The sequence below is a fragment of the Halichoerus grypus genome, chromosome 5 (assembly GCF_964656455.1).
Source record: "Halichoerus grypus chromosome 5, mHalGry1.hap1.1, whole genome shotgun sequence".
Taxonomy (NCBI): Eukaryota; Metazoa; Chordata; class Mammalia; order Carnivora; family Phocidae; genus Halichoerus; species Halichoerus grypus.
The window spans coordinates 182,898,914-182,924,651 of NC_135716.1; the positions used below are offsets into that span (position 1 = coordinate 182,898,914).

At 46.5% G+C, this 25,738-nt stretch overlaps 1 protein-coding gene and 1 long non-coding RNA gene across 3 annotated transcripts in view; one reads left to right on the forward strand and one right to left on the reverse strand.

The window, feature by feature from the left end:
* Positions 1 to 1,313: 1,313 nt before the first annotated feature.
* LOC118518079 (uncharacterized) lies at positions 1,314 to 18,952 on the reverse strand. Of its 2 annotated transcripts, none has more exons than XR_013448404.1 (3): positions 17,563 to 17,687; positions 6,040 to 6,152; positions 1,314 to 1,600 (listed from the first exon to the last, which is right to left on the reverse strand). It is a non-coding gene; the product is annotated as an uncharacterized LOC118518079 (long non-coding RNA). The 2 variants fall into 2 exon arrangements; XR_004908433.2 differs by lacking the exon at positions 17,563 to 17,687 and adding an exon at positions 18,728 to 18,952 and having other exon boundaries at positions 1,315 to 1,600.
* A 96-nt stretch (positions 18,953 to 19,048) lies between these two features.
* Positions 19,049 to 25,738, forward strand: part of DNAJC11 (DnaJ heat shock protein family (Hsp40) member C11) — a 73,471-nt gene continuing 66,781 nt past the window's right edge. The window contains exon 1 of the mRNA XM_036064567.2: positions 19,049 to 19,194. Within this exon, the coding sequence (XP_035920460.1) occupies positions 19,123 to 19,194 (72 nt within the window). The 5' untranslated portion in view covers positions 19,049 to 19,122. The remainder of the gene's footprint in view (positions 19,195 to 25,738) is intronic.

Consider the following 25,738-nt stretch of genomic DNA (forward strand, 5'->3'; position numbering starts at 1 on the left):
TAACCACCCTTTTAAAGACCCCCTCTCCAAATACAGTCACATTCTGAGGTGCTGGGGGTTAGGAGTTCAATGTGTGAATTTGGGGGGACACATTTCAGCCCATAACACACACAAGCATATATATATACTTTTCTTTTTAGGCTTTAAAAAAAAAAATCATCTAGCAATAGTGCAGAATAAACAGGTTGGCTCCAGGCATAGCACAGAAGTGGAGGGAGAGAAAGGGGAGTAAAGCATGAAGAGTAGGCCCACGGTAGTCCTGAAGAATAGCACACATACAGAGAGAATGAGAGGTGGTCGTAACCCAGTGCTGGCTGGGACGGTGCCATCCAGGATACCACAGGGGTTCGGGGAAGAGAGAAAAACCAGCGTAGAGGGCAGGAAGTGTGGCGGGGGGCTGTGGAGGGATTGCACCTGGAAGAGTGTGTAGGTTTGGGCTAGGAGAATTGAGGGAGGGTCTGTGTTAATAAAGAGGTGAAGACAGAGCCACAGGACAGGCTTTGCCGCTTGGAGCTACAGTTTGCAGACCTCCCCGTGTAAGATCTGGAACGGGGCGGCATTGCTGGGCTCTTCGCGGCCAAACTCCTTAGCTTGGGAAGCCGCTGCTCAGAGCACGATATTTAAATATGAAGGACTTTGCCCTTGTATCTTCACTGATCCTGAAGAAATGCCCGGAGGTAATGCTGAGAACCCCAATCCTCAGAAAGAACATTTCCTTCCTTCGGTGATTTGGTTTTTTGCATTTTCATCCTGTTGCAACATGCTAGGCAACCTCTCGTTGCCTCCAAAGCCTTCCTAGGCGCTCACACCAGCCCCGGGTTGGAGGATAAGGGAGGGGCACTCCTCCTAAGCAAGTCACAGGGAACCTGACATCAAGCATCATGTGTGTGTTTCGATGGCACTGATTTTAGAGGAATTTTTAGATGGGCTCAAATAACAATCTAGAAAAGCCAGACTCCAGAGAACAATGAGAAAATGTAAAGAAGCCCAATATAAAAATACTGGCACATGCAAAAGAAAAGAAAAAAAAAATCAATCCACTTCCCCAGATTACAGCTGGGAATTCCCAGAGGAACAGGTAGATTTTTGGAAGAGGAAAAGAGATTATATTTTATGGGAAGAGATACAATAACCATTCTCTTCCCATAAAGCAAGTGATGGAAGATTGTCTCTGCTCCATACACAGTGCACATTTTCCAAATAATACCAACAGGAAATCAATAGGATCTTTTATATATGAAAAGACATTATCTCTCACGAAAACTTGCCACTCACCGTTAATCTTGGTCCGGGGACAATAAGTAGCCTTTAAATCCAGATCTTTGTTTATTTTTAAATTATCCTTATTATTTATTTATTTAGAAATAATCACGTTCAAAACTTCACCCTTCTTTAGAGCCACAGAGCCTTCAGATAACACTCTATGACAAGTGTCCCCACTGCGGGCCAGATGCTCTCCAGAAAGCCCCCTCCCAGTCGCATCCACCCCGGGTGAACGGCCATATCTTTAGCCGCCAAAAGCTTTATCAGGGCATAATTTGGCAGCTGTGACAGGCTCAACGGGATTTATGGGATCTCCTGGTTTTTTGCCTCCATTGATCTGAAATAGAACCAAAGTTAATATTAGCAAAAAGCACTTTGTGCTGGGGTAATTTTCCCATGAAAGGCTTTGGCGACTGGTGGCTTTGAACATCTATTATCCAAGTGCTCTTGGCCGACTCTAGGTCATGAGTTTCATAATACCCAAAAGACTAAATATTCTTGTCTCTCCTCCCATATGAGACTCTAACCACCATCCTGGTGAAATCTTTCATTTTTCCCAGACACTAATTTAATTGTCACAGGGTTATCAACCCCATTAGTATCAAGTTTGGATGTAGCACCAGCTCTGCACTTGTTTTAGTTTCCTGCGGCTGCCCTAACAAAGTGCCAAAAACCAGGTGGTTTAAAACTATCTCACAGTCACGGGACACCTGGGAGGCTCAGTTGGTTGAGCGTCTGCCTTCGGCTCAGGTGGTGATCCCGGGGGCCTGGGATCTAGTCCCGTATCGGGCTCCTTGCTCGGCAGGGAGCCTGCTTCTTCCTCTGCCTGCCGCTCTCCCTGCTTGTGCTCTCTCTCTCTGACAGATAAATAAAATCTTTAAAAAAAACAAACTTTCTCACAGTCTGGAGGCCAAGGTGTGGGCAGGCGGGAGCTCTACCTGAGGACCTGGGGGCCCGAGGGAAGAGGATCCTTCCCTGTGGCTTCCAGCTTCAGTGGTGGACAGAAGTCCTGCCGTCCCCGGGCTGAAGCCGGCTTGGAGCCTTCATGGCTCCAGCAGCATGGCCATCCCTCCCTCTGCCTTCACCTGGTCTTCCCTGGGTGTGGGTCTACGTCCAGATTTCCCTTCTTTATAAGGACACGAGTCACACTGGATTAGGACCCACCCTAATGACCTCCTCTCAACTTGATGACCTCTGCAAAGACCCAATTTCCAGATAAGGTCGCATTATGAAGTACTGAGGATTGGGACTCCGATATATCTTTTTTGAAGGACACAGTTCAGCCTAAAACAGCCTGAAAGGAATTCACCTCTCATTACGTGCAGCCTAGGTAGCAACCCATATGGATTAGGTTGAATGAGGGGTTCTCCACCTCAGCGCAAGTGACATTGTGTCGGGCTAATTCTTTGTTGTGGGGAGCTGTCCTCTGTCCTAGCTGTCCAACTAGAGGTACAGGGACACACCTCCTGCCCCTTGTGACAACCAAAAATGTCTCCTGACAGGGGCACCTGGGTGGCTCTGTTGGTTAAGCGTCCGACTCTTGATCTCAGCCCGGGTCTTGATCTCAGGGTCATGAGTTCTAGCCCCATGTTGGGCTCTGTGCTGGGTGTGGAGTCTACTTTAAAAAAATAAAAATAAATAAATTAAACAAATAAAATAAAAATGTCTCCTGATAAATGTCCCCTGAGGGGGCACCATCACCTTGAGAACCATGGACTTAGATGAAAAGAAAACCGAGCTTATGAAGGTGCTTCACATTGACTGAACACTGAACAGATTAGGGTGTTCACGTAAGTCAAAGAAGAGTCCCTGAAAGAGACGGGTCCTGAGCAATTGCCTCACGGTCCGGATTCCTTCATTAATTTAACAAATATGTATTGAGTGCCAGCTGTATGTTGGGTGCCGATCTGGGCATGGGGTGGGGGGCGGGGGGGAAGCAGAGAACAAAAGAGATTTTAAAACCCCTGCCTTAAACATCATACATTTTAGTGGGGAGGCTGAAAATAAACAAGATGAATAGAATATATAATATGTTAGCTATTGATGAATGTGAATAAGAAAAAGACGAAACCAAGCAAGAAGGATAGGAAGTGTGGGGGGAGGGGAGAAGTGGGGGGAGGGGGAAGTGGGGAAGGGGGAAGTGGGGGAGGGGAAGTGGGGGGAGGGGAAGGGGTACTGAAAGTTTTGACAGAGTGACCTGGGAAGGGCCCGCTGAGATAGGGGTGCACACCTAAGAAGGTGGGGGCTGGGGCCGGGCCATGCCGATTTGGGGCAAAGGGCAGTGCGGGCAGAGAGAAGAGCAGGCAGGGACACTCCTGGGGTGTCTGAGGAAAAGGAGGAGGCCTGTGCAGCAGGACAGATAACACAGGGCCTTCGGGTCAGAGCCAAGACGTGCTGTGGCTCCAGGTGACATGAGAAGTCAGTGGGCATGTGCGTGGAGGGGTGATCCGGGGCCCAGCGTGCTGCGTGATGTGACATGTGGTGAGGCTCTGAATGCATGTATTTGAAGGTAGGGCTGAGATGCGCAGGTGCGCCGAATGTGGACGGTAAGAGAAAGAAGAGGTCTTTAGATTCAACAAATGGAAAAATCGAGTTGGTATTGAGATGAAAAGTCTGCAGAAAAGGAGCGGATTTGAAGAAAATGGCAGCAGAGTCTGGTTTTTTACATAACAAAATTTACCCTTTCGACCATCTTTAACTCTACAGCTCTGTGGCACCTAATACGTTCCTTGTGGTGCCACCAACACCACCATCTACCTCCAGAACTTCTACATCTTCCCCCAGGTGATACTCCGGACTCCTTGAACACTCCGATGCTCCCCAGCTCCTGGCAATCACCATCCTGCTGTGTCTAGAAGTTGACTACTCTAGGAACCTCACATAAGTGGGATCTCACAATCCTTGTTCCTTTGTGACTGGCTGATTCCACTTAGCATGATGGTGGGACTTCAAGCCTCATCCCCATGGTTGCACGTCAAAATCTGCTTCTTTTTTAAGGCTGAATCATACTCCATGTGTGCATGGACCACCTCTTGTCTATCCATTCGGCTGCTGATGGACACTTGGGCTGTTCCCACCTCTCAACCATCCTGAATAACGCTGCTAAGAACAGGGATGTCCAAATGTCTGAGTGCCCACTTCCGGTTCTTTGCGATATATACCTGGGAATAGAATCCTCAATTATATGGTAATCCTGTTTAAGTTTGTGAGGAACTGCCCTATCATTTTCCACAGCAGCTGTGCCATTTTATGTTCCCATGGGCAGGTGCCCGGTGTTCCAATTCTTCCACATCCTTGCCCACACCTGCTACTTTCTGTCTGTTTGTTTTGAATAGCGACACTAATGCGTTCAAAGTGGTAATCATATTGTGATCAGAAGGTGAGTTTTGACTATGTTAAGTTTGAAATGCCTATTAGACATACAAGTAAATACATCAAATTGGATATATATGGGTTTGGACGTTAGGGGAGAGGTTGGGGCGGTTGGACAAATTTGGGAGTCAGAAACAGAGCCATGAAACTGGCTGAAACTATCTAGGTCTGCACCGGGCAATACAATAGCCACTAGCCAGATGTGGCCATTTAAATTTATATGAATTAAAACTAAATAAAATCTAGGAGCAGCTAGGTGGCTCAGTCCATTAAGCATCTGCCCCAAGTCCCGCATGGGGATCCTTGCTCAGCAGGGAGCTTGCTTCTCCCTCTCCCTCTGCTACTCCCCCTGCTTGTACTCTCTCTCTCTCGCTCACTCACTCTTGCTCACGTTCTCTCTGACAAATAAATAAATAAAATCTTTAAAAAAATTAAATAAAATTTAAATTTTATTTCCTTAGTTACAGGAGCTACATCTCAAGTACTCGAGAGCTACATTTGACTAGTGGCTATTGTATCAGACAGCAGAGATACAGAGCATTCCCAGCCCTGCAGAAAATTCCACTGGACGGTGCTGGTGTAGGGAATATGTAAAAGTCAAAAAAAAGAGAGAGAGAGGTCCAAGCACTGAGTCAAGGGGCACTTCAACACTGAGATCGTTTGTGGAGTGCGGTACTGGTTGGCCTTAAGGTAAGGCTACCAAATGTCCCTCTTTTCCAGGGACAATCTACATTGTGCCTGTTGTGGGCCTGATATAATTAACAGCAGCTCCTTTCATTCTGAAAAGCACTCCAGTTTGGGTGATAATATGGTCACCCAGGGGCGCCTGGGTGGCTCAGTCGGTTAAGCGTCTGCCTTCGGCTCAGGTCATAATCCCGGGGTCCTGGGATCGAGCCCCATGTCAGGCTCCCTGCTTGGTGGGGGGTCTGCTTCTCCCTCTGCCTCTGTGTGCTCTCTCTCTCTCTCTCTCAAATAAATAAATCTTTAAATATATAGAGAGATATAGATATATAGTCACCCCACCTACTCCGAAGTAAGAGTCACCAGGTGACGTTTCCTGTAAGGGGAGTATACCAGGACTCCTCGGCCCAGGCACATCAGTTACCAGGAGCCAGTTAGAGGACTGGTTATGGTCTGCTTCTCCCTGAGACTAACCCTTGGAGAAGTCAGACAAGAAGCAGGTATGGACTCACAGCCCCTGTCCTCAAGGTCATGAGGGCCAGCCCACTGCCCTGGGTCTGCCTTCCCCTTCTGTGTGCTGGTTCTGTGTGCTGGTTCTGATGCACTAAACCAGAGGTGAGTTTCGATTGGTAACGTTTTGGCTGTGATGTCTCCTGCTAGGATTTCCACCTCACCTGCAGCCTACCCCGTGGGGACCATCTGGTTATTTACAGCAAATCTCACCTTCCTTGTTGACATTTCCACGCACAGGCAAAGCTAGGAGAGAGCCTGAAGAGCGAAGTATGTGAAGATCCGAGGTGCTCCCATGTCGCTCCACGTTTCATTAGCCAGGTGGGCTGGAATATGGCAGAAAATCAGGAAGTTAGGGACACACATTCCAAACCCCCCCTCCCCCCCGTGACATCTTCAGAATGAATGAAACCCCACGGCTGGCAGAAACAATAGCCCTTGTTTAATTCTGAAGTTCAGAGGCACATTGGCACCATTCTATCTCAACCTTTCATTTCCATGGAAACCATTCATGATGCCACAGAACGGGGATTCTGACCAGAGTGAGAAAGGAGTAGCAGCACAGATCCGAGCTTTCCAGTGAGTCTGCGGCAGACGGAAAGACAGGACAGGCCAAGGTGCCGGACCTAGAGTTTGTGTTCGGGACAGTGGCACTCTCGGGGTGCCCAGGATGAGCACCTGTAGCCCATGGACCCCAGGGTGGGTTCTGATGAGACCTGGATGGCTGCGCATTCCACCCCAAATCTGCTTTCCCTTTTTCTTTTCTTATGCAGAAAGTGTGCTCTCCGGTCAATGGTAAAGGGCTCTTGGCTATAACTCAAGCACAGAAAGGCATGGGATGGGGGGAGCAGAAGTCACCCATGATATGAGTTTCCCGTGGCCATGGTAACAAAGGGCTTAAAGAATCAAAATGTAATCTCTCACAGTTCCAGAGGCCAAAAGTCTCCAATCTGGGTCTCAGCAGAACCATGCTCCCTGTGGAGGCTCCAGGCTCCAGAACCTTCCTGCCTCTTCCAGCCTCTGGTGGCCCCTGGCACCCCTTGGCTTGCAGACACATTGTTCCAACCTCGGCATCTGTCTTCACATGGACTCTGCCCTGTGTGTCCACGCTTCAAATCTCCCTCTGCATTTTCTTGTAAGAACACCCGACTTTGGATTTAGGGCCCCCCACCCTAAGTCCAGGATAATCTCATCATGAGATCCTTAATTACATCGGCAAAGACCCTTTTTCCAAGTTAGGTCATATTCACAGGATCCAGGGATTAGGACAGGGACATACATTTCCGGGGGAGTCACTATTCCACCCGCCACACCCACAGAACAGGACGCTTTGCCCTGGGAGAGGCAAAGAGAGAGAATGGGCGACCCTGCAGGTCTTGAGGCTTTGGCCAGTTTCAGAGGAATGCCATGACCAGTTCCTCTCATTCTGAAACCTGGGCAAGGCAGGGAATTTGAGTCGTTGCCATGGTGATCCCACACCTTGAAACTTTTGTCCTTTCGTATTGTTTGCAAGGAACTAATTACTTTAAAATCACGGGAAGCACCTGAATCCAAGAGGTGGGCTGTTTCTGGAGGAAACTCATTGCTCAGAGGGGGGCCTTCCTCTTCCCTCATCAAACAAACCGAATCTGTGACATTCTTTGGATTTCTTCCCAAACGACCATTGTACTAGGCTTAACAACAACCTTGAACGTAATCAGACATGTCTGGGAGTGAAGAGTGGAGACGAGTTTGAAGGGTAAGGAGATGCTCCCAATACCACGTTCCACCACTCTGATCCAAGAGAGATTTTGAAGACGCTCAACTCGACAGAAATGCGGGTGGTAACACGGACAGGAAAGGAAAAGCCTCCGCATGAACAGCTTATCATGATTAATATGGCTCTGCCAGGCACGTAGCTAGTTACACGAGGAGCTAGCAGAAGGGCCAGGCAGCAGGGGAAAGCCTGCTTCTCTGGGAAACGGAACAAACTTGGACAAGTTTTTGTTTACCCTTCCTGCGGTTTTGATGTAGGTGAGCATGTAAGAATGAAGATTTGGGTAAATTCATCAGAGGTTCAGCCCAGACAGAATTCTGGCTAAAGGTTCTGTGGGTAATTTCCTTTTTCATAAAATAAGGACCGCCTGTGTGCCTGTCCTCTCTTAAGGCATCCATCCCCTTCTGGATTCAGCGGTCTGCTGGTGGTAGCGTGCTGGGGCCTCAACGCATGGCCCCACTGAGCCCCTGAGAACCTACCAGATAGGAGGATGCAGAGAAAAACCCTCTCCTTCTTAAAGGTATTTCCCAGCAGAGACAGTTCTCGCCCCTGTGACACTGGAATACAGACCAAGATCAGCTTAATAGTGGTAAGTCAGGAGGAGGAAAGCAAAGTTCAGGTGATCTTCCAACTTTACGTTATCGTTATGGAAGGAGGTTATGCACTTTTTTAAAGAACAGGACAAGGAAATACACTGCCCACAAAAATATAAAAAAACGGCCCCAGCTCTGGACAAGCAAGGGATGCAGCTGCCAATTTCCCAAGCCTTTCCCCTTCTGTTCCAAACCTTCAAGAACAATTTTCTTTGCCCACTTCTGTCGATTGGGACCACAGGTCTGCCCTCTGCTGGTTAAGGGACATTCAAGCAGTATTTCGACTGGGAAGTTGGATTATGTTGGGCCCCTGAGCCACCTGTCTCGCCAGGGATGCAAGAAGGTAACTATCCCCTAACTCGCAGACACTTGATGTTGGACTCAGAGCTGTTGAGTGCGCAACAGAACGTTCCCCGCCCTCACAGGTCCCCGATAACATCTTCTCACACCACGTGTCCGAGGGAAGTATAAGATAAAGCTGACGTTACCACATACGGCTCAAAGTCCTCTGAAACATCATTATACGAATTAATCTAAAACAGAAAAAAAACATCTAAACATCAAGGCAGTCATAAACGGAGACAGACCTGCATCTGAATCCTGGTTTCACCATTTACGAGCTCCGAGGGCTGGACAAGCACCTGCCTTAGCCCAGCTTCCTTCTCCTTCAAGTGAAGCTATTAAGAATTACATCAGAGGAGGGGCGCCTGGGTGGCTCTTTTGGTTAAGTGTCTGCCTTTGGCTCAGGTCATGGTCCCAGAGTCCTAGGATTGAGCCCTGCATGGGGCTCCCTGCTCAGCCGGGAGTCTGCTTCTCCCTCTGCCCCCCACCCCACTTGTGCTCACTCTCTCTCTCTCACGCTCTCTCGCCCTCAAATAAATAAAATCTTTTTTAAAAATCTTTAAAAAAAAAGAATTACATCGGAGAATTCAGTGAGATGAATCAGAACAGTGTTTGGCACATAGGAAATATTCCATAAATGGTAGCTTAAATATTTTTTTTCAATTCATTAAATTCTAGAAGCTAGACATTTTTTTTCCGAGTGCCCGCAGTAAGAGAAGCCGATGTCAGAGAAGAGGGTCCTTGTGGTTCGTTCCTCATCTCTAACCCAGAGTTCTCGACCAGAGTGATTCTGTCCCCCAGGGGACTTCTGGAGACATTTTTGGTGGTCGCAGCTGGGGACGGTACTGCTCATCTAGTGGGTAGAGGCCAGGATGCTGCTAAGCTTCCTACAGTGCACAGGACAGCCCCACAAGAAACTTATCCAGCACCAAATGTTGATAGCACTGAGGTTGGAAACCCTGCTCTGATCTTTCTAGAAGTATCTTTAGCTTTAACGCTGAAGAATGAAGGCCTCGGCCAGCCACTGTCTACTACTGAAGTCACGCCTCCATCACGTTGAAAACTCATTCAGAAATGCAACGTGAACCCTCACGACGTGTCAGGTTGGCCTTGAGCAGTGGTGACTCTCAGATGAGTTCCAGAACTTTCGATCTCTAACTGACAGGCAACATTTCTGCTTACTGCTTGGCTTTCTTGATGGCAGTGAGATCAGGAAAAAAAATATCTGGATTTAAAAGTCACCCAAAGCCAAGAGGTCAAGACTCCCAACATATTTTTAAATTTTTTTCAATTGTGATAAAATACACACAACATAAAATTGACCACCTTAACCATTTTTAAGTGTACAGCTCAACAGGGGTTAAATACATTCACCTCGTTGTGTAACCAATCTGCAGATTGGTTTCCATCTTGCAAAACTGAAACTCTATAGCCTTTAAACAGCTCCTCATCCCCCCTCCGTACAAGGACTCCTGCTATTTTTGTAAAAGAAAATACTCATGTATTTTTCTTTAATGACCTACCGCAGCCATCCAGGCACCGTAAGAGGATCCAGCCTAAGCAGACACAACTCCCAAGAATGCCAGGAGCAACGTGGAAAGAGCCTTCCCCCTTGATGATATAGTTGAGCAGCTGATCTCTCTGCTTCCAGAATCACCTGGCTTTGGGCCTCTTGTTAGATAATAAAGTTCTTAGTGTTTGGGGGGAAAAGAAACATATAAAAACAAATTAAAACAAAATAAAATAGGGGTGCCTGGCTGGCTCAGTCGGTAGAGCAGGCAGCTTTTACTTTCAGGGTCGTGAGTTCAAGCCCCACATTGGGCATGGAGCCTACTCAGAAGAAAAAAAAAGAAAAAAATTTTTTTAAATAATAAAATAACCAGCCAACCAACAAAATACACAGAGGTTTTTCTTTGAAGTTGGCACTTAATTTAAAAGAAGACATTCTTCCTGACTTGACTCTGTGGTCAAGACAGGTCCCCAGCCAACCACCCTCTGTGACAAAGCCACCTCTCTCCGTGGATTTCCTGAGAAGATGGGGAAGGGAGATGGGCAGCTTACCAAACTACAGAGCCATGCCCTTGCTGAGATCAGGGATGTTTAGGGAGAAGGCTGATCAATCCCAATCCAGAAAGACTCAGGGTTTCCCTTGGCTCTGCTCGGCTCCGGGGATCCTTGGCGCCCCAGCCCGAGCTCTGTCTCCCTGCCTATCAGTGGATGAAATCGTCTCTCTGCTTCTCCCCTTCCATCATCTTCCGCTTCCAGCTCTCTTTCCTCTTGGTTTTGGCACACATTAAATACATGCATGTACCTTAAGCTCTTATTAGATGCCAGACACACAACACTGTTGGAAATATAAACACAAACTATTTCAAGCACTTGCCTCAGGAGCTTACAATCTAACAGAGGAAATAAATGTGCAAGTTACAGAAATTTGTCACTGGAGTATAAGTGGTACAAATGGACATTATGTTGTACAAAGAGACTGGGATTAAAACTGACAAAACACATGTAGGAGTTTGTCTTCTCTCCCTTCAGAAATCCCAATGAAAGGATAATAAAGGAATTAAACAAGTATAAACACATATAAACACAATGCATGGGAGAGGAGATGACACGGGATGAAACATACGACAAAAATGTGGAAGATGTAAAATGGAGGGGCCCTTTGTAACAGACTTAGGTTACAGGTTTCTCCACTCGGCCAAATGCCTATGGGGTGAGGGAAGACAATGGAAAAGTGGGCTGGTTTGTGCTACGGGATCCAGGAGTGGTTCAGGAATTGGACGCTGGACAAGGGTATTGCTAGTCTACATACAGAATAGTTTAGAACCCCATGTATCCTTCCCCAATCTACCCAGCCAGGCAACTACTCCCCCACCCCCACCCCGCAGGAGGTTTATTATCTGGTGAGGCTCACCAGGAAAAGGCTCTGGAGTCTAGATATCAGAGCATCACTGGATACTAGATATCATACTAAAATGTTACTCCCTTCCCTTTGGAGCTTTTACCTACCCCAGGCCAGGGAAATTAGGACTCCTCCCTGGGAAAGCCAGTCCACCCAAGAGAAAAGACCTACAGATCTGACATCTGGGGGACCTTACCCGACAACTCTCCAAGAAGCCCACCAGAAGAGTAGTCCTGAACATGTACACGGAGCTCCCATGAATAGACAGCCAAGGATCACCAGAGCTTTGAGGAAAGTCCACACACTCACACACAAAGGCCAAAGAAAACAAAAAAATAATAACTAGGAGGAAATACAAAAAGTGAGAAGGTGGAATAAAACTTAGATACATTCTCAGAGATGTGAGAGAACACATTGCCTACACGAAACTATTTTAAAGGAAAAATAATCAAAGAACAAGAAAGAGCTCTGGAAATTTTTTAAAAATATATTATGACATGGAGCACCTGGGTGGCTCAGTCGGTTAAGCATCTGCCTTCGGCTCAGGTCATGATTCTGGGGTCCTGGGATCGAGCCCTGCATCGGGCTCCCTGCTCAGCAGGGAGAGTGCTTCTCCCTCTCCTTCTGCCCCTCCCCCCACTGGTGCTCGCTCTCTAGCTCTCTCTCTCTCTCAAATAAATAAATAAAATCTTAAATATGTAAATATAATGACAAACATTTTAAAAATCAATAAAAAAAATTGGTAGATATAGTTGGATCTCCAACAAAGACCAAAAAGACAAAAGAATGGAAATAAAAAGCATGTGGGAATCAGTCTAAGAGGTCTGACATCACGATAAACATAGATCTAATAAGAACAGACCAAGAAAACCAATTAAGTGGAATTCAGTTATCAAACAATCAAAAATACCTCTCCAGAAGTGATGGACAGAAATGAACCCACTGAATGCATAACACCATAAGCACCATAAATTTTAGAAGACCATACAAGGTACATCAGCATGGAACTTCAGAAAACCAGGAACAAGGGGCGCCTGGGTGGCTCAGTCGTTAAGCGTCTGCTTTGAGCTCAGGTCATGATCCCAGGGTCCTGGGATCGAGCCCCGCATCGGGCTTCCTGCTCTGCGGGAAGCCTGCTTCTCCCTCTCCCACTCCCCCTGCTTGTGTTCCCTCTCTTGCTCTGTCTCTCTCTGTCAAATAAATAAAATCTTTAAAAAAAAAAAAAAGAAAACCAGGAACAAGAACAATATTTCCAAAGAAAGAAGAAAAAAACAGTTACAAAGCTGTAGGAATTAGAATAGGATCCGTCTTATTGCCAGCAACATCAGGAAACTGAGGTTGTAAAACAATGCCTTTAAAGTTATGAGGAAAAATCGTTACAACCTAGATTTTTGTATCCAGTCAAACTATCTACCTAGTAAACTCACTATCATATATAAAGGTAAGATACGGGCATCCAAGGTCTCAAAAGAGCTGGGAAGATTCACTCCATCAAAGCCAAGGAATGAAACAAACAATTAGGAAATAGGGCATTCAGGAACCAGGGGTGCCCACAGTGAGGAAAGGGGAAGGGTCACTGCAGTGACAGTCTAGGAAGGATGATAGCTATGGGGCAGGATGTATGTTCCATATATAAAATTCTAGAAAATGCAGACTGGTCTACAATGCTAAGTAGCAGATTGGTGGTTCATCATCTTAATTATAGTAACGGATTCATGGGCGTATACATGTGTCAAAACTCATAAAATTGTTCATTCTAAATATGCACATTTTACTGCACATAAACTATACCTCAATGAAGCAGTAAAAAAAAAAAAATTTACGAAAATGGGAGAATCATAGAGGAGTGGAAGATTGCTCGTGGGGAACTATTTACAAAGAAGCCATAGAGATAAAAAGAAAGAAGACACAAAAGGGAGAATAAAAAGCATACAGAATAGGGGTGCCTGGGTGGCTCAGTTGGTTGGGCGTCCGGCTCTTGGTTTGGGCTCAGGTCGTGATCTCGGGATCACAATCTCAGGGTCACGATCTCAGTGTCGTGGGATCAAGCCCTACATCAGGCTCTGTGCTCAGTGGGGAGTCTCCTTGTCTCCCTCTCTCCTCTCTCTCTCTCTCTCTCTCTCTCTCAAATAAAGAATTAAAGAAATAATCTCTTTTTTAAAAAAGCATACAGAGGGACACCTGGGTGGCTCAGTTGGTTAAGCAGCTGCCTTCGGCTCAGGTCATGATCTCAGGTCCTGGGATGGAGCCCCTGCTCAGGGGGGAGTCTGCTTCTCCCTCTCCCTCTGCCCCTCTTATGCACTCACTCTATCTCTCTCTCTCTCTCAAAAATAAATAAATAAAAACTTTCTTAAAAAGTATACAGAATACACTGAGAGGGTCTAATGTGCACAACTGAGATCTCCAAAAGAAACAAGAGCATCACTTCGCTACAGCAATTGCAGACGCTTAAAAGAAGGGAAATGATACTGGAAACAACGTGCTGGAAAACAAAATAATTGCCAAACTAGATTCCTCTACCCTGAGGGAAAAAAAAATCCTTTAATACTAATAAAAGCAGATAAAGATATTTTTAGATAAACAAAAGCTGAGAGCATTGTTCAACAGCAGAAAATCCCCCCCCCAAAAAAAAAATTTCCACGAGGCAGATTTTTAGGCTGAAGGTCAATGACCCTTCCTGGAAGCTCAGAGATGCAAGAAAGGATGAAGAACAAGTTCAAGAATGGTTCAGAGATTAATTTTTTTTTTTTTTCTGGTTAGAACCAAAGCTCCATGAAGAAAATCAGGAGGCTGAAAGATGTGTGATCCCAGATCGCAGAGGAAGAAAGGGGGATGGACACAGAGAAACATGGAGGTAGAGAGAGAGAGACAGTGAAGCAGAGGTGGAGAGCTTACAGTGAAGGAGGGGCGACATGCTTACAAGCTGCCTGAGGTCCAGGCTGTCTGCAATTCAACGGATGCCACAGCCTCTGGGGCTCAGGAAGTCACCGGAAACTTTGAGGAGGGAATGCTAATGAATAATGGGAACGAGGGTCTGATTGCAAGAGGTGAAAAGAGCAAGTGGAAAGGAAGAAGCAGCAGGTGCCACCTCCATGTGGAGGTCTAACGAAGACCTAGCTCTACGTCTCCAAAACAGAACTCCTGTGACTCCCTCCAAAATCTTCCCTTGCTTCCTCAGCAGCATCCACTACCTGGCAGCTCAAACCAAAATGCAAGAGTAACTGCTGATTCCTCTCTTCCCCGCCTCCGTCCCCTAGACCCAACCTATCAGCAGTTCTTGTTGACTCCAGTGCAAAGAGTAGTCTATGCCTGCCAGCCCCATGCTTCTGTCTCAGTGCAAGCCCACCACCCTCTCCTCCTGGAACACTGCATAACCTTTAATGGGGTCGGGGTGAGGGGCTGCTTCCATTCTTGCTCCTTCTAACCCTGTCCCCCTGGAGTAATCCTTGAGGTGGGGGCGGCGGGAATCGGACCATGTTACTTCCCTGCTTAAAATCCTTCGATGGCTCCCCATTGTGATTGGAATAACATTTAAATTCCTGACCTCTAGGGGCGCCTGGGTGGCTCAGTCGGTTAAGCATCCACCTTCGGTTCAGGTCATGGTCCCAGGGTCCTGGAATCGAGCCCCACATCGGACTCCCTGCTCGGCGGGAAGCCTGCTTCTCCCTCTACCCCTTCCCCCTGCTCCTGATCGCTCTCCCTTTCACTCTCTCACTCTCAAACAAGTAAATAAAATCTTAAAAAAAAAAAAATTAATTCCTGACCTCTAGCCTCCATGAGCCCGCCCTGACTAAGCTCCTCTAACATCTTGTCCTACTGCTCTCCCCAACCTGCGTCAGCTTTGTGCCCACTGGCTGGCTCCCTGTTCCTAGAGTATACCAAACTTCGTCCCATCTCTGAGTCTTCACACCAGAAAGTTCTTCCTTGAGGTCTTGCAAAGCTGGATCCTTCCCATCATTCAGTTCAAAATGACCTCCTCAGATAGATCTTTCCTAACCAACCAACCAACCAACTTAACCTCCCTCCCGCTGAGACGTCCCACCATCGCATCGCTGTGTCTTAATTTACTTATAGTACTTAGCATCTGAAATTACCTTGTTTATTAACTAACTAGTTTATTGTCAGTACCTCCCCCCCACCCCCCTTTAGAGTGTGAATTCCACTAAAACAGAAACCATTTCCTTCTTATAAATTGCTGAAACACCAGTTCCCATTCCTGGATGTTGTCTCCAAACTCAAAGATAAGCTGAGTAGACACTGTGGGGAATTTATAGAGTGTTAATAAGAGATGAATGTAATAGGATTGCCAAGTAACACTGGGGGCCCATTGAAGTCAGATAGCATCAACTTTCTATTTTCCAAGACTTTCCCCAGCTACTCCCAACAGCCTGGGAGGAGTGCAGAAAGGTAGATAAGAAAGAGAAATCAAACTGAGAATGGATGCGGTGGACAGAGCCAAAGGTCAAAGGATTATGATATCACGGAATGACCAAGAAAGCAGATCAGAAGGGGACCCCAGCAGGGAGCTGATGGATTAGGATGGATTAACACACAGGGACCAAGGACCTAAAGCTGCAAACAGCAGGGGAAACCAGCACTCTTGGCACGATGGATGGATGACATTGCAGGTAGAATGCTGAGTTCCAAAGGCAGAAGCTCTGAATTGGAGATTTTGGAGATGCACGCTCTGTCGGGAGGGTGAGATCTAAAACTGGTGAGTCGCAAAGCCCCCAGTCCATCCCTGCCAGAGGCTGCCTCTGGGGTTTAGCTCTGCACCCTCTCAGCAACGGTCTTCACACAGCAGCTATGGCCCTTCCTCTGGGTGACTCAACCCTTCTGCAATTATCATCTTGGCTAAAGATGTAAATGACAAGTCCCTGAAATGCTAAGGGAGGAGACACCATCAAGAAAATTTAATTCTTGAATGTCTGCACACTCTCCCTTCTTTTCTTCAGCTAAGGAATTATTTTCCCCTAACTCCTCTGAACAGGGTTATCAGAGCTTATGAGGGAAAGGGAGAACAGGCTATGAATGGCAAGCAAGTACTGAATCCCAATCTGGACTCAATGACAAGAGAATAATAAAAAGATTAGAGGTAAATGTTTCTCCTGAATTATAGAGAAGGGGTATGGATTCAGCCCAACTGCAGAAAGGGCTGGGTCAAGCTACTTACCTCATCTCTCACGAGTATTACTCTGGAAAAGGTGGAAGGAGTGAAGGGTTTCCAGTTGGGGTTGCCAGATGCGGCAAGTAAAAATACAGGGTGCCCAGTTAAATTTTAATTTCAGATACACAATGGAATTTTTTAGCAAATGTATATGCCCCATGCAGTATTAGTATACATATACTAACAATTATTCATCGCATATCTGAAATTCAAATCTGAGTGTCCTATATTTAATGCTAGAAGGGAGCCCCCACTCCCCTCCCTCCCCCGGCACTAGATCAAGTCATTGAACAGAGGAAGCCTGCTTCCTGATAGTTGTGCTGGGAAGGCCAAATATTCTAGGGTCATTCTGAATACAAACGGTGGTGAAGGTAAATGTCCTTATGTCTTCTATTTACAGCTGAGAGAATTCCAAAATGATTATCTATACATATATATAACACATACACATGTAGCTATATAAATATATTATGTAAGTATATTAGGCTTGGCTTTGCAGCTAAGTTACAAATTGCTTTGTGGCTTTACCCAATAAAGAGAAAACAAAAACGCAAGGCAGTGAGTTAATGTGGCTGAGTTTCGTCGGCTGCTCTGGCATGAGCGGTGGCCATATGGGTGTGGTAACTTATCAATTTGTACTGCTCCCGCTTTCCATTATTTTGCCCATCGGTGGCCGTATGGGTGTGGTAACTTATCAATTTGTACTGCTCCCGCTTTCCATTATTTTGCCCATCAGAGATTAAGGTTTTTGGAGGGAGAAACAAAACAGCCAACCTCCGAAGTAAATTTACTCTCAGGCCTGGGGTGTATCTAAGCTCATTTTCCATTTGCCACATCCACTTTCCAAGTAACCATAATACAAAGTCTCATGCACCCAAAAGGGAACAAATACAGAGCATCCCTGAGTCACTATTTATTTTGTTTGAGTGATGATCAAAACCAGGTCATTCTCAATCCTAGAAACACAAACCTGGGCCCTCGGAAACATATGTTGGGTTCCATTTATATAATTCCTAGAGGCAGTGTTTTCCAAGGCAGAGGAAGCATGGCAAGGAACTTCTCTACCCAACTGAGCATTATGGTCCAATTAATGTCTACAAAACCTAAGGAAAGAAGGAACGTCTCAACGTTGTAGTTTTTTCCCCCAGCCTCTCTGTAAGAAATTTATTAAAGACCAACAAATGTCAGCAAGCAGCTTAGCCCTAATCACTGCTCTGCAAAAGGAGAAAAAAGGAAAGACCATAAAAAATTGCTGCAATTGCAGATGGGATGTGAGTGTCTGTGAAAGCTATTGTGGAAAAGCCTCACCCAGCTGAATAGCTCTTCCTTTAACAACCTGGGCTGAGGTCAGCTCCAGACTGACTCAACACTCAGCACACCTACTTGTCTCATGCCAAAAGGCCCTAAGAGGGCTGAGCAACTTGGAAGGGACCATACACAGGCCCACATGGGGAACATCTGGCCAAAAATTAGGAAGAGAAAGAAATCAACTTCTCAAATCCACAGACAGGTGTTTGGGGCTTCCCAGGAGACCTGCTTAGGAAGGGCAACAGGGATAGTTCTAAACCAATCGTTAGTTAAGGCTCAACAAACGTTCCTGAGAAATAATGAGTAATTGGTACAGGTCAGCATGAACCAAACAGGTGGCAAGAGCATGGAAGCTCTGCGGTCCACCTTCTCTTGATAATTGCATCATTTCGAAGACATTTAAATTATTTAGATGATTGTAACCGAGACATCTTTAATAATGCACCAAAGAAGAGGCACCAGGTTGAAATCAATTAGACTGCACCGCTAAATTATAAGGTAGAAATTTACAAGAGGAGGGCTCTGGGATAGGGACTGTAGGTATAGATGCCTGCCAGAGGCAATTCTATTAGGAACCAAATGGGTATCGCCTTGTCAGTTGAGCAGCAGAAAAAAACGGCCAGGTGTTCCTAAATATAGGGCAATAATAAATTAAAACAAAACAAAAAAACAACATTGAGGAGGCTCGTTCTCCGGGCAGGGTTCTGGATGGCCAGGAGAAAAGACGAACAATGGAGGCAGGAATAAATCCCATTCTGGAGGTTTTCTGTATAAAGAGAAGTCAAGCAAGTGGGGCCTCGAGGAGCCTCCGGCCAGGGTGGACTCACGTGGGGGGCCTGGGCAGGGCTGTTTGGGACAGGATGCTCCCCGCACTGAGATCCGGCGTGGGGGACAAGGGAGGTGTCTCGGGGAACAGAGAGGACGACCCCCCAGGTGTGACCGTAGCCTCCCTGTCTGGTCCTGGTTGAACCTCCGGGAGGCCGGCTGGGATTTGGGTCCGCGGGCAGCACGTGGTGGACCCCGGCCGCCGCGTCCCGCCCTCGGCGGCGCGGGGGCGCAGGGCGCAGGCGCGCGGCTGCGATGCGCGGGCGGCGGCAGCGCCCCTCCTGTCCGCCAGGGGCCGCTGTGGCGCAGCCGCGCTGGCCCGCGCTGTCGGGGCCGCGGCTCGCCGGTCCCTCTTGGGCACGGCCTTGCCGGTTTGGCGGGGTGAAAGGTTGCGAAGATGGCGACGGCCTTGAGCGAGGAGGAGCTGGACAATGAAGACTATTACTCGTTGCTGAACGTGCGCAGGGAGGTGAGGCTTGCGGCGGGACGCCGTCTGGGCGGAGGCCGTGCCAGGTGGTTCGGGAGGGTCGGGCTGGCGGCCACCTCTCCGACCCCGCCACGGGCGGCCGGGACCCGGCGGGGAGGCCGCGTGACCCCGCCCGACATGCGCGACCGCCCGACGGTCCCCACTGCCTCGACCCCTGCGCCGGGGGTGCCCCGGCCGGCCTCTGCCCCTGCTCCCGGCGGCCGGGGCGCCGCGTCCTGGCAAGGCCAGAGGCCCTGGTACCCACAAGACGGAAAGGGTTCCCGAGGTGGAGGCTACTGGAGTGGCGTTCCCGGCCCTCCAGGACCCGGTGCCTCGCCCGGCTCACAAACTTGCCTCGGCCGAGGGGCTGTGTCATCGCCCCCGGCCGGCAGAATGGGAAACGGAGTCTCAGGCACCAAGGTCAAGGCCACGAGGGAACCTTCCCACGGTGTCTGTAGGGTTCCCGAGTATTCATGGGGACGTCCCGCTGTTGACGTGAATCCAGGCCCAGAGGCACGTGTCTTGTGTCCTCCTCTCCCCTGAGCGGCTGTCCAGAAATGGAAGGAAGAGCCTCCCGTACCTACAGCCTCAATTCGGAGGTCGCAGTTTAGGAAGACGCTGTAAAGCCAGGAAAGCAGCGGTGCCCCAAGCACGGCCTCAGCATGCGCGCCCCTCTCCACACGCCAAGTGTTTGCACCGTGTTTGCTCACCCAGTAAAAGAGTCTCACTCTGTGTCTGGCATGTAGTAGGAGCCCAGTAAGTTTCCTTTCTTGTTGACTAGTCCAGTTGACATCAGCGTGAAGGGCAGGAAGGCCTCCAAGGTCAGGTCATAAGGTGGATCGTTTATCTCCAAGCTGCTGGGTTTAGAGAACCTTTAATTCCATCTCAGTTTTCCCAGTGATCATAATCAGCCAAGTCTGACTACCTTAGGCAAAGCCGGTCAAATACGTGTTGTCCGTAAGTGCTGGTGTGCATCCTGTCAGTGATGGCCAACATTTTTTGAGTGCTCCTTTGTGCAGGGCCACCACGCGGAGTGAACATTTCCTATTACCTTACCTTGTATAATTCCCACCCCAGCCCCTAAGGTAAGTATTGTGATAACCCTTGATTTATAGCTGAGAAAACTGAGGCCGAGAGAGGTTAAGTAACTTGCCCAAAGTAAGACCAATAGAAAGTGCAAGAACCTGAATTCAGCCCTCAGAAGTCTGACTGGAGCCTCAGCTCTTGACTTCTACACTCTGCTGCTATGACCAGACTACAGAGCTGCCAATTCTGGTATTGTGTCCTTGGGCACCCACATAACAATCTCTATCAGCCACCTTGTATTAGGAAAACGTCCAGTGAAATATCTGGGGGAACTGCAAATCATGTTAGGCTGCCATAGGCACCTGGAGGTTCTTGTAACTAAAAAACAGTGAGGCTTTGGGTAAATCTCTTCTTTGGCCTTCAGTTCCTTTCCCTTTGAATGAAGCTGTTTGGCTAATTACTAAGTTTTCTCCAATTCTTAGAAGCAAAGCAGTAAGTGAAACCAGCTTTTCTGAAAACCAGCCTTTCTTTTTTTCTTTTTTCTTTTTTTAAATTTTTTTTAAAGATTTTATTTATGGGGCACCTGGGTGGCTCAGCCAGTTAAGCATCTACCTTTGGCTCAGGTCATGATCCCAGGGTCCTGCTCATGCTCTCTCCATCTCTTTCTCTCTCTCTCTCTCAAATAAGTAGGTAAATAAATATCTTAAAGATTTCATTTATTTGAGAGAGAGCAGGAGAGCAGAGGGAGAGGGAGAAGCAGACTCCCCGCTGATCAGGGAGCCCGCCGCCTGGGTTGGATCCTAGGTCCCTGGGATCACAACCTGAGCTGAAGGCAGACACTTAGCTGACTGAGCCACCCAGGCACCCTTGAAACCAGCCTTACTTACCACTCATTTATAGTCTGGATTATCAGTAATTGAGCAGCAATTTGCCCATTTACCAGGTTTACTGAATCTTAGGCAGGTGCGTATGATCAAAAAGATCTAGAATAATAGGCTTGGCCAGAGTCCTCAGTAAACATTAGTCAAAGGTATACCCTTGAAACTGCTGGAATCTTAAGACTTGTCATTGTTATTGGACTGATGAGTGGGAACCAAAGAAATATTTCTTTTAAAAAATCTTACTTTTCCCAATGAGTTACGGCACTTCTCATATTTATGGCTATGTGTGAAATCCCTATAAAACATGTTCTCTCGCTGAAGTCACTTTGCGTTCCCTTTGTCAACAAAGTCAGTGTGAAATGTCAGGGTGTGCAGCTTTTATCTCAAGATTCTACTGGAAGAAAAGCTCGCAAGGTGATCTCTGGACTTGATATTTAATAGGATGGCGGGGTTCAGAAATCAACCTGAAGTTGAAATAGCATGATTTAGTTGGAGAGTTATGGAAGTAATATTAACTCTTACACCTGTTGATGTATTTGCTGTTAGTTCTATAGCTTGATGCCATTTAAGTTTACCTTAATGGTTAAGGAGGCAGGATCCCCTTCCTGCCAGTACTTCGGAGTACCTTCAAGAGAGTACCTTCAACACTGCATTCAGGAAGTTCAGAGACTTTTCCTTAGAAATCTCAAATGGAAGTAACCTGACACAAAACCAGGAAGTTCTATTTAAAATTTTAAAAATTACAAGCCTAATGTATGGTTACAGTTGGAGTGATACAGAAATGTCAAAAATCAGCTTACAAATCTCTTTTTCCAGGTTTTAAACTTCAAAATATCCCCTCATATTGTATTTCAGAGAGTGAAGCAGACAGCTAGACAGGACCAAATGCCTCTCTAAACAAGACTCTGTGATCTTTAATGATTGCCTTTCTCCACCGTTCTGGATTTCCTGTTTACAGAATAGAGCTCTTGTCACACTGAGCAGACGGAGTAAGTTATCATTAACTGGGCACATTAAAACCAGATTGGCATCTCTGGTTTAGTGTAGTCAAATGTGTCATCAGGTGCCTAAAATCTAACTGATCTGAGATTTCTGAGATGATTTTCCAAAATTTATTTGGAGAAAGGATTCCTGACCAGTGAGTTTTTCTTGATCTTTATACGTTTTATAGACATTTTGATTGACACCTTCTAAACTGAATTTATTCCTAATTGATTCAAATTCCTACTTCATCAGTGTTGTATTACCATTAAAAGAAACTTTCATTTTTATGCATGACATTCAGCAGTGTTTATAACCCATTTTAAGATCTTTGGTCCCAATCAATTTAGTTTTAAAGGGGCCAGTCTCTTCAAGTTTTTAACACTTTTAAAAAGCATAGTTAAGTAAAAGATAAACTTAATGTGAAAAGGTTTTTTCCTTGCAGTCCATATATGGAGGTCAGTATTCTGGGATTTTCATCCTTCCATACCAGCCTTGAAACTAAAATTGCAAAATTGTCACCCACCAAGGAAAAGTTTCCCCAGAGTCCCAGCACTTTGATTCCTTCCCTGGTTTAGAGTACGTTGGTCTTTCCACAGTTTTTGGTTGTCTGGGTTTCTCTGGCTGGAGGTTACAGTCACAGAGTGGGACGAAACATTCAAGTTTGGACTGCAGATGGAATGGGCTGGAGCAGTAGAGGAAGGTCTACTAGCCACTGTCCGGATTGACCTAGGGGGACTTCACGCAGCCCAGCAACCAGGATGGCCTGGATGTCTGTAGAAGTTGAGTGTAGATGTTATCAGCCAAGCCAGGCGCACACTTAGGTTCCTAAAGCAGCAAGGTGCTGTGTGTTCACTCGTCTGTTGCTTATCTAACCTTGTGATGGGCAGGTAATTTAATCTTAAGGAGAGATATCAAGATAGGTCGGAGAAGGTCGTTCCTTAAGTGAGTTTCCCATCAACTACATTATGTTCAAAGTTCGGAATTTATAACAATGACTCTGCTTAAAACGTGTGCATTCAGCAGGTAGTATTAGGCCTTGGTTATCCAAAAACCGAACTTACGCACATGATCCCCTTCCTGAGGTGTCCCGTAAGTGAAGAGGCTGAGGAACAAGGTCACTAGGAGCAGGAGTCGCAGCCCACGCTGCCCCTGGGTGACAAATCATTTAACCTCTTCACGTCTCCACTTACTCATGTGCTGCAGTACTTCCAGGTTACTGAGTAGGAGGCAGCACTGTACAGCTTTGCAGCCAGAATGTCCTGTATCAGGGACTTTACGGGGGGGGGGGGGGGGGCTCGGATATTGCCTCTGGGCCAGTAGTCTACCCTTTCTGCTTCCCGTTTTCTTTGACACTGAAATTCAGGGAACAGGCAGTAATGGATTAGGAACTTACTGTGAGCCAGGATGTTGTATATTGGAGCATTGCCGTGTAACGGGGATATGTATACACTGCCTTGTACTAGTAGATGTTCATTTAATATTTATTGTTATTTCCTGAAATTTGATAAAGCATGAGGTTTTGCTTATTTTAAAAGACATACATGTACATAGAAAACTTTGGTAAACCTGATCCTGGCTAAATTTGCTATCCATCTGTTAATATTAATAAAAAAACATAGTGCCAGAATTTATGCTAAGCGTCAGGTTATGAATTCCTAAAGGTTTCTTTTCTCTTTCTGTTCAAAATACTGAGTTTCTTATCTTCAAAAGACAGCTATCTCTCAGAACTCTGCTTCTGCAAAGTCATGAGTTTCGTGGGGAGGGCAGGGGGGAGGAGCCGAGCTCCCAGAAGGTGGAGCCAAGCTCAGGAGTAGTGGAGAAGGGATAGTCCCAAAGACGGTGAGTGTCTGAGGTAAAGGCAGAGTGGGACCCAGAGTTGTAACTCTTGTGAGCTGTCAGCTGCTAAGGGGCCAGGCAGGGAGGGGAGGACCTCCCTGATCAGAGGCCAAGCGACAAGACAGAGCACTGGGTCAGGAGGGTGCCAAGGTAGAGTTCAGGGAGGCTTCTGGTGGTATTGCTTCTGGGTGGGGAGGGAGTTCGTAGGTTACCCAGTTAGGTCCAGATGTCATTTTATAATATGATTAGCAAACACCATGAGGTTAAATTTTAAAATGTGTTTTCTTTAATGAACCATAAGCTAGTTACTACCTTTCTGCTTTGGGCATTTTAAACAATTGCTTCTTGAAATTTTAATGGTCTAGTTCTGCATTATCTACCAAAATATTTTTTTTTTTTGCTTTGTTAAAGAGAATTCAATTGATGGGACGCCTGGGTGGCTCAATCGTTAAGCGTCTGCCTTCGGCTCAGGTCATGATCCCAGTGTCCTGGGATCGAGCCCCGCATCGGGCTCCCTGCTCAGCGGGAAGCCTGCTTCTCTCTCTCCCTCTCCCACTCCCCCTGCTTGTGTTCCCTCTCTCGCTGTGTCTCTCTCTGTCAAAAAAATAAATAAAATCTTAAAAAAAAAAAAGAATTCAATTGAGAGCTTTTATATTTGCTGTGAGTTCAGTAGTAAACAATGGGTAAGGAAAATAATGGGACGCACAACGTGTTTTGCTTGGCTGTGGAATTCTAGTGTTTACTTTTATTAAACTTTCATTTTGATTTTATTTATACCCTACCTTGTTCAAGAAAGGATTTAAGACAACTAACAGGGATGAATAAATAAAATAGCATAAAAGCTTAAAAGGGGGCACCAGGAGGGGAAAAGACCATTGGGAACACTGCTGCTTTATTACCACCATTGTGGCCCACACTTACAAAGCTCCCATTCCCTTGAAGGCGCTTGGAGCCTCCTCCAAGTTCATCTCCTGGTAGCTGGGTCCTGTTTGGCTCTTGGACTGTTGGAACCACTTCTGCATGCAACGTGTACAGTGTCCCCTCCCTAGTTTGCAGGAGCCAGAACATTCTTCATTAGTAAAATGCCAGCAGACCTCAACCACAAGAAGTCTGTATGAGTGGGCAGGATATAACAGATGGACATGGACGAGAGAAAGTATAAGGTCAGGGTTTTGGGAAAAAAATAAGCCAAGCTCTTTATGTGAAGATAGGATCTGAACCATCACTCTGACCCAGAAAGGAACTGGGGCTCATTTTCCTCTAAGATGCTGGCCTTTTTATTTACTGTTGTGTCTCAAGGGCACCAAATACACATATGGACATGACCAGGAAGAGAAATGAAAACCAAATTGTACAATAGTCAGAAAATCTCTCCTCAGCCCTTGGAATGACCTCTGATCAGGAATCATTTCTGCTTCTTTGGCTCCTCTTCTCACATTCTGTCGTCAGCAGAAGTGGGCATGGAGGACAGGATTTCCCCCACCCCATAAACCGTGAAGGTGACCGGGGCCCGCCTTTTTCTTTGTTAGTATGTAGACTTCTGTCATTACTGATTGCATAATCTTTTTTGGGGATTTATATTGCCATCTTGGGGGTAATGAGTTCTGTAAATTTTGTAAGTTTTTTCCTTCTATGTATGACAGCTGACTTAGGTTACCTCTAGTTGTAGAAACTTGGAATTGTTTGATCAACTCCTATTTAGCTTTTCTGACTTACTCATGATTTCTCTCTTAAGCCTACCTTCCCAAAGCAGAATCTAAAATGGCTGTAGGGGGCGCCTGGGTGGCTCAGTCGGTGAAGCATCTGCCTTCGGCTCAGAT